Genomic DNA, 8,556 nt, shown 5'->3' with positions numbered 1-8,556 from the left:
GTTAAGATAAAGCCTACTTTGATTTATGTAGAAGAGCTTTAAGGTTTGATGAACATTATAATAGTAACTATGAAGCATTTAATAACTTGGTTTGCAAAAACAAGGTTTTGCAAAACATTTTAAGATTTGCAAAACTCTTAAAATTATCCTATTTCATTTGATCCTCATATAACCTCAGGAGGCAAGGGCTATTTATCCCTTAGGCAAATAGAAGTCAAGTGTCTTTCCTGGAACATATAGTTAGTAATTGCTAGATGCAGAATTCAAACTCAAGTCTTTCTAACTCTAATAAAATCTAACAATCTTTCCTTGTACCACCTCACTCATCTTGGCAAGGTGTTCTTATCTTTCTCCAGGGAGTCAGAACTTTTAAGATCAGAAGAATGGTTGAGAACATTAATCTCCAACCAGTCCTAGATGAAACTGTTTTAAAATATATTTTTCAGATTATAACAGAACGTAGAAGACATCAAAAAGCATGTTATGATTAAGGTTTACCTCCTGAAAAAACAAAACCTCAGCCAAACAACAAACCATGAAATCAGTCCTTGAGCCCAAGGAGTTTCTATTGTAAATACAAAATTTTTAGGGTGGGCAATAGTATTGAGGAAAGGCCTCAGGTAGGGGATGACATCAGCTGAGTTACAAATTAGGACTTTAACGTGGATTAAAAATCATTTACTGAATGACGGCATATTGAGCGAAAGGGAAGTTTTAAAATAGAGCTAAAATTGTAAAGCCAGTTTCTAATTCAAAAAGGCTTCCCCGAAACCCAGAGTTTAAAAAAGTGCAACCGTTTTAGATTTTGTCAGATAGGTAAAAAGACCTTTCAACGTCCATTTGCACCTGCAACTTTGTTTTGCAAATATAGCACGCAAATTTTGTTTTTCTAAGTAGTTCAATAGAGCATGCTGCCTTGCCGATGAAAAGTGACATCTGACTTCTGGAGTACTCTATATTTACGTTTAAGTAAGAAAAAAGTCGAATGACTTTACTAGTAGTCTAATGTCCCCAGAAAATAGAGGGTGCTTAAAAAAATATATTAAATGGGAGCTTCAATTGCTTTAGAAATCTTCCTCTCAGAGCGCAAGGTTTTTTTGAATTTGGTAATAAACCCACTTGCTAGCCTCTAAGATAGGTTAAAGGACGGTCGGCATAAGTTCCTTGGGGTACGCGGACTCGCGCTCAGGTCCTAGAGGTAATTTCCATTTAGCTCCGGGAGGACCAGCCACGCCCGCAGCTCCACGCCTGACTCCCGCATGGCGGTGTGTGTCGGAACGTCTTACCTACCAGGAGCCAGTTTCGGCTGCCCACCCAGCAAGGAAACAAGCGAAGAGACCGCAGGCAGCGGCTACAAGGGCAAGGGATTGCGTAAACTGGCTCTGCTGAAGCCTCGGAATTAGCGCTACAGCGCCTGGGTAAGGGCCGAGTTCGCTTCCGCAATTCCCCGCCCCCGGGAAAACGCCAGGAACTCGCTTTCCCAGATCTCCATGCGCGTCCGTGCCCCCGTGCTCCGTCCCCTAGTGGGAGCCAAAGTTTCCCACCTCCCGCTCGCTCTCGGTCTCCCGGGCTTCGCCCAGTCAGCCCAGCCTTGTCATTTCTCCTCAGGCTCCAGGCGCCCCCTTCTGTACCCCCTGAGTCTCTTCACCCCATAGCCTTTTCAGATTTTTTTTCTTCTCGTCTTAGTCTCCGGTCCGAGGTCTCTCCCCCACCCCCCTTCTTGCGCGCGCTCTCCCCGCCCCACCTCTTCCCCCACCCCGCTCGCGTGCGGCTGCCCCAGCCAATGAGGTTCGGGGCCGCGTGCGCAGATTCAAACGGCGGCTCTAGAGGGAGGCTGGGCGCGAGATTCGGCGGTGCTGACAAAACCCGCTGCAGGAGGCTGCTCGCCCCGCAGAGCTGCTCGCCGCGGGCAGGGCGGGGTGACGGTCGGGTCGGGCGCTGAACCGGACCTAGAGCAGGCGTAGACCCAGGCAGGGGAGGCGGAAAGAGGCAACACTCTGCGGTGACATGTCTTTGGCATCCCTCACCAGGACGGGCCAGAGTTAGACGCGGGACCCGGGAGCCCCAGGGTGCGAGGTGGGGAGGTCACAGTCCATCCCCCTCCTACCCCGCCCGCCCGTCCCCGGCGGGACTCGCCCCATCGCCCTCCGTCCGGGGAGGGGGGGCGGTGAGGAGGGAGCGAAGGCAGGAGAGAGGGTGGGAGAAAAGCCCGTTCTCGTCTGAGGCTGGAGGAGGCACAACCGCGTCCCCTGTCCTGCCCGTGCCTATGCGGTACTTGAAGGATGGCGAAAAGGTCGCGCAGGTGGGTGACTTCCTTTCCCTTTGCCCACGTCCTTAGGCATCGCCTCACCTCTCCGCTTGTGGGGGCTCCGCCGCTCTATACCCCCTCCCCCCGGGCGGCCGTGACCCCTTCCGTAGCCCCGCGTCCCGCTTACTTCCTCCTCCCATCTTTGGCTCAGACGCGGGTCTGTGGGAGATTGTGGGGTGGGTGGTGGGTGGTGGACCCTGTCATTAAAATACTTAAAAAGTGAAAATGACCTTGGCCCCCCCTCTCTCCCCCGGCTCTGGCTGCCCCAGGGGGGTGGTTAGCCCATCCTAGTCCCCAGGATCCCCCCACTGCCTCTGGGTTAAACTTCTCCAGCCCCATCCTCGGGGGCTCAGGCAGCTGTCAGAACACCTAATCCTGCAAGGGGCTTCTTCCTGGGTAAAATACTCTTTGCTTCGGTTCAGAAAATACTCCAGGAGATGAAAAGAGGGCGGAGTTTCTTTAATTCTGCTAGGACAACCGGAATATGAATCAAGGTGCTGTAAAAAAAAAGGGGGGGGGATTACAACCTCAAGTAGTTGAATGATGAGTCTCTTTGCTTCATAAAAAAAAATGCCACATCAGCATATTTTACTGCCTCCTAAGTGGATATCGTGGCCTTAATGAATTTAATTGCATGACTGACTGAACCCACTGGTACTACAAGACAGATGTTCTAATGAGCTTACGGTGCCACTTTCCCTTGAACTTTCTCCCTGGAAGGATGTAGAAAACCACTTTAGAATTGGACTCATTGTTTTGGGGGTATGATAATTGACTAGGGGTCTGAGAGGTTTTTGGCCATCAATTCCAGAAGAGTCCAAGGGAATTTGAGAGGCTGAAAGGTGTGATGGACTTGGAGTAAGTCGGTAGGTCCACAATTATTGCTGCACCTTTGTGATCTTGGGCCAGTCACTTAACCTCTCTTTGTGGTTCAGTTTCCTTATCTATAAAGGAGTTGGAGTAGGCTATCTTAAAAATCTTATCTTCTAGATTCTATAATTTCTGTAATCACTTGTGTATTCTCTTCTTTTGTTATTATCCTTAGTTTTCTCTGTAAAGAAGTCTCAGACTGCTTGTGGTATCAAAGTAAAACAGTATTTCTGATAGTTAATATTTGAATGTATTATGTCTCTGACTACCTAGGTGTTAAACATATATTATGAAGTACACATTTTTGTTATTGAAGAATTCACAACAGGATGAATTATTTCAGTAGAAGACAAGACCTAGTCTTATTCTTTAGTGTCCTTATTCTTTAAAGTTTTGGAGCTGCCCCTAAACTGTGTAAATAAAAAAAAAAAATTAATCTTTTTAATTGGTATTGTTTAGTGACCTGAAAGAGATGTTTTAGATTTTTTTTAAGCAATCTGAATGTCTTTTTATTTTTTTCCAGCTATATAACAACCTCAGATTTGCCCTGAGGGTGATGTTCTGACATTTAATATTCTTATTTACTTTTGGTCCCCTTAAAAACACAGTTTGGGAAAAATCACACATATTATTACTACAACTTATATTATTTAAAAAGTGAAATGTAATTTCTTAAGCTCCTACTTTACAGAATCAAAATTGGAAAGGATAATATATATCATCTGGTCTAGCCTAGCACTCCTCTCTACATCATACATTTATTCATGGTGGTATGTAACTATAATATAGGAAAAATCACTGATTACCTTATACATAGAATGCTGAGAGGGACAAAAATTAAAAACCAGAAGCTACTTTCAGAAACCTACAAAACATTGAACACAGAGAACTAACAGCAAAAGAATCTTTAGAATTTCAGGACCCTGAAGTAACCTTGACTCTAGCAGATTGAATTTGTAGAAAATAAATTTCTTTTAAAAAATGGTAATCTAATGAATAAAGTGAGTTTATCAAATAAATAGTAGTTAAGTTTAAATTTCTATTTATCTGGCTTTTATATCTATTATTTTTGACATTAATTTTATTTAAATTTTTTTCTTTTTACTCAAATTCCATCAATCATTTGTGAGTGAAAAAGTTATCAAAGGACTTGATTCTTTTGTTTTCAAACATAATAGCAAAAAATATAAGTTACCATCTTATAGTTGGGAAAGTTTCATATTTCTAGTATACAAAGTATAAAATATAAAGATATCTTGTTTACCTTGTTTCTTTTCTCATGTTGATTACATTAGTTATATTGTTGACTTTAATTTCTTACTAGCTATTAAGTAAGTTAAAATAGAAATTGTAGTTGGAAGCTGCTGAGGTTAAATTGATAGAAAATAATAGAAACTGTCATAAATCTTTTACAGTAATTAAACTTAGATTAAAAACAAAAAAGAAACTATACCTCTTGGGGAGAGTGAAAGAGAATGGAATGCAAGAATAGCTACAGAAAATGATGTTTTTCTTAGGCTTCTATATTGTAATAAGGTGCTTTGGACCATAAATATTTAGAATAAAATTAGTTGGTGTGTATGTAAATATAACTTATTTAGCTTAGAAGTTAATATACCATAAAATGAGGAAGTGTGCCCTTGTTCATCATCCATAGGAAGTGTTTACTATCTGTAATGATAGATGCCACAGCAGATTATTTCCTTCCTTCTGTAATTGGAATTTTTTTTTTAGACAATGATTTAATGTAGCACATCTCCCAAAGGCATTCTGTAACTAACAGTTAAAATATATTTATCACATAATCATTTTGCATAAGATCACATAGTTGAATGCAAATTGTAAAAAAATACAATTTAAGTGAAGACCTTGTGTTACCTCAGGTGTGACATATAGAAGGTACTTTTGATATGAATATTTTATGAACATCAGAAAATTAGTTAAAATTATTAAGCATCAGGAAATAGCACTTTTTGTTATCGTTTTCTTTCAGTTATCTCTTCAATGATCTTATTCTTTCAAAGTGAATTGATGCATAGGTAGAATTACAAGTATTGATAAAACATCTAACATAACCATAAGAGGTCATTCAATTCTTAAACTTTTGCAAATGTATAAAACTTCACAGACAAAGAATTAAAAGAAAACTTTTCTACTATTAACTTGGGTTGAGTCACACTTGAAATTTCTCAGAAATGAAATCACTTTTAGTCATAAGGCAATAGCAAATCCTTCAGTGGGGAGGAGTAATAATATGAGGAGAGAAAAGAAAGCACTTCTCAGTATAACATTTCCAGTCAGGTTGGTAGTTTGTTTGCTTGTGGTCTGACCTGTAATTTCATTCATTGAACTTCTGTAAGTTAACACCCTATTGATATAGGCCTGCAAGTGTTCTGCAACTTTGTCTTGAGACAGTTTATTAGGTCATTGAGAGACTTGCCCACAGTCTCACAACTATTGTGTCCGAGTTAGAACATGAATCCAGTACTTTGTGACTCCTGGGTGACTTTCAATACCCTGTATATGATACTGCCTGTGGTATAAGGTTTAAAAAAAAAAAGAACTCTGAAATAGGAAAAAGGGTGAATGGTTTCTAGTCATTGTTTTATCTATCTTTCTAGCCTTGGACAAGTCTTCTGACTTGTTAGTTTTCTGACTTTTTTCATCAATAAAATGAGTGTGTGTGTGCACGCATACACTTACACAGAGTCTCTTATTGGTAAGGTTTATTTTTTAATTAAATATTTTGTTAGAAATTTAATTTTGAAGATCAATTTAGCTCTCAAAGTAACTATTTAAATTTTTATTTAAAGTGTAAAATATCAGTTTTCATTCACTCCTAAATCCTCATCAAGATTTTGTCCATTCTTTTATTCATTCTAATTCACTTTTATATTGTTGTAGTTAGTATATCATTTATTCTTCTGATTCTGCTCCCCATCCCTACTCTTATTTCATAAAGGTCATTTCAGATTTTTTTGTATTCAACCCATTTATTGGTTTTAATTGCATTTTGGCCTTCTAGCATATAGATGTACCACAGTTTATTTCACCCTTTTACCTGTTATGCATTTAGGCATTTTAATAGTTTTCTGCAACTGCCTGTAATACTGCTATGAAAATCTTTGAACAGACACATACTTTTAGTTTCTTTTTCTTTGCACTTTCAGGCCATTTTTTTTCCCCCTGAGGCTGGGGTTAAGTGACTTGCCCAGGGTCACACAGCTAGGAATGTTAAGTATCTGAGATCAAATTTGAACTCGGGTCCTCCTGAATTCAAGGCTGGTGCTCTATCCACTGCGTTACCTAGCTGCCCTGACTTTCAGGCTATTTTACTGGGACTTGAATTATTAGTTTAATCAATAAGATTTAGTTTTTACATGGTTGGTTATAACCTCTTTAAATATTTAGTTTGCTTCTGATATTTAGTCAAAAGGATCACTTTGGAATATGTGAAGACAAGTCCTTTGCTACACATTGGTGTTGGTTGGGATGACAGCTCTTATATGAATGCAATACATAACATTGGCCACAAGATGGCCTAATTTCACTTTGATAAATGAACCTAGTCACCTTCCTTGCTGGAATGAGATGAAAATCACACCTTCACACTTGAAGCCAGTGTATTACTAACTAAAAAGTATTTAGACATGGGGACTTTTTATTCAAGATCTAAAGTTATAATCTTCAAAATCTCCAGAAAATTAGTTATATCCATACTTTTAAATCAAAAGTTGTTTTTATTTTTGTTTGGAAAGGAAATAACCAGAATTCCACTAACTCTACATTAGGTATTTAGCTACCTTGATGGGTACTTCTTTAAGGAGAATAACTAGTATCAATTAAAGATAGAATATAAAGGATAAGTTTGAATGCTAGCTATTTGCTCAATTTTTTTACATGTAGAGGCATAATTATATATGTATATTTTTAATTTTGTTTTTTATTAATTTTTATAATTATAACATTTTCTTTGACAGTACATATGCATAGGTAATTTTTTTTTTTTTACAACATTATCCGTTGTACTCCCTTCTGTTCCGAGTTTTTCCCCTCCTTCCCTCCACCCCCTCCTGTAGATGGCAGGCATTCCCATACATATTAAATATCTTATAGTATATCCTAGGTACAATATATATGTGCAGAACCTAATTTTGTTGTTGTTGTTGTTGTTGCAAAGGAAGGATTGTATTCGCAAGGTAAAAATAATCTGGGAAGAGAAACAAAACAAAACAAAACAAAAAAAAAAAACAATGCTCACAGTTTACCCTTATTTCCCAGTGTTCCTTTTCTGGATGTACCTGATTCTGTCCATCATTGATCAATTGGAATTGGATTAGCTCTTCTCTATGTTGAAGATGGCCACTTCCATCAGAATACATCCTTATACAGTATCATTGTTGAAGTGTATAATGATCCCCTAGTTCTGCTTGTTTCACTCAGCATCAGTTGATGTAAGTCTCTCCAAGCCTCTCTGTATTCCTCCTGATGGTCATTTCTTACAGAACAATAACATTCCATAACATTCATATACCATAATTTACCCAACCATTCTCCAATTGCTGGACATCCATTCATTTTCCAGTTTCTAGAGGCATAATTATATTGATGATCTCAAATTAAAATCATAGTTAACTGGTTTCATTAATCACTAAGCATTTATTAAGCAATATTGTATTTATTCTTCTTTGATAACCTTATTAATTTTTACTTAAGATTCTATTCTCAGACTGGTTAACTATAAAATTAGTATTTTCTTTTATAACAATCTTTCCTGTACCTCTCCTCCACACCAGTTGTATCAAATCATAGTACCTTTGAGAACTAAATTCTGAATGGAAATTAAAAGACTGAGTTCAAGTTCTATTTCTGCTTTTATAACTCTAGAAAAATGATTTTGCTCTTCTGCTGTGCTCTTTCTGCCCCCCCCTCCCTTATTTTTGATTAGTTATTTGTTCTAATTTAATAATAGCTTAACATCTACCCCTTTTGGTAATTGACTGAATTTATTTAGGAAGAAAATATTGCCTTGGTAGAGGACTGACTAATTGTAATGTGTATGTGAAAAGAGAGAGAGAGAGAGAGAGAGAGTGTGTGTGTGTGTGTGTGTGTGTGTGTGTGTGTGTGTGTGTGTGTGTGTGTGTATTATTTAAAGGCAGAAAAATAGAGGAGATTTGATTTAACATGTCCCCGATTGAGGCAAACATTTTTATGATCTTATTTCTATTATTATCTAGTTGTCTTTGAGGATCTCTTTGGATATAGTCACTCATACTATTCCCATATTTCTGAATCTTGTATCACAGCATCCTAGAGTTTCATTCATTGTACCGATGAGGAAATTGAAACCCAGAGATGATAGATAAGTGACTAACCCG

General features: G+C 38.5%; 1 protein-coding gene across 6 annotated transcripts in view; it reads left to right on the top strand.

Moving 5' to 3' along the window:
• Positions 1-1,828: 1,828 nt before the first annotated feature.
• The window catches only part of MYBL1 (MYB proto-oncogene like 1), a 60,230-nt gene continuing 53,502 nt past the window's right edge, over positions 1,829-8,556 (top strand). For all 6 annotated transcript variants that reach the window (XM_074278806.1, XM_074278804.1, XM_074278808.1 and 3 more), the window contains exon 1: positions 1,829-2,302. In XM_074278806.1, the coding sequence (XP_074134907.1) occupies positions 2,283-2,302 (20 nt within the window). In that variant the 5' untranslated portion in view covers positions 1,829-2,282. The remainder of the gene's footprint in view (positions 2,303-8,556) is intronic.

Source organism: Sminthopsis crassicaudata, chromosome 1 (genome assembly GCF_048593235.1).
Source record: "Sminthopsis crassicaudata isolate SCR6 chromosome 1, ASM4859323v1, whole genome shotgun sequence".
NCBI classification, from domain to species: Eukaryota; Metazoa; Chordata; class Mammalia; order Dasyuromorphia; family Dasyuridae; genus Sminthopsis; species Sminthopsis crassicaudata.
The sequence above is the reverse complement of the archived record's forward strand: the minus strand, read 5'-3'. Positions and strand labels throughout refer to the sequence as shown.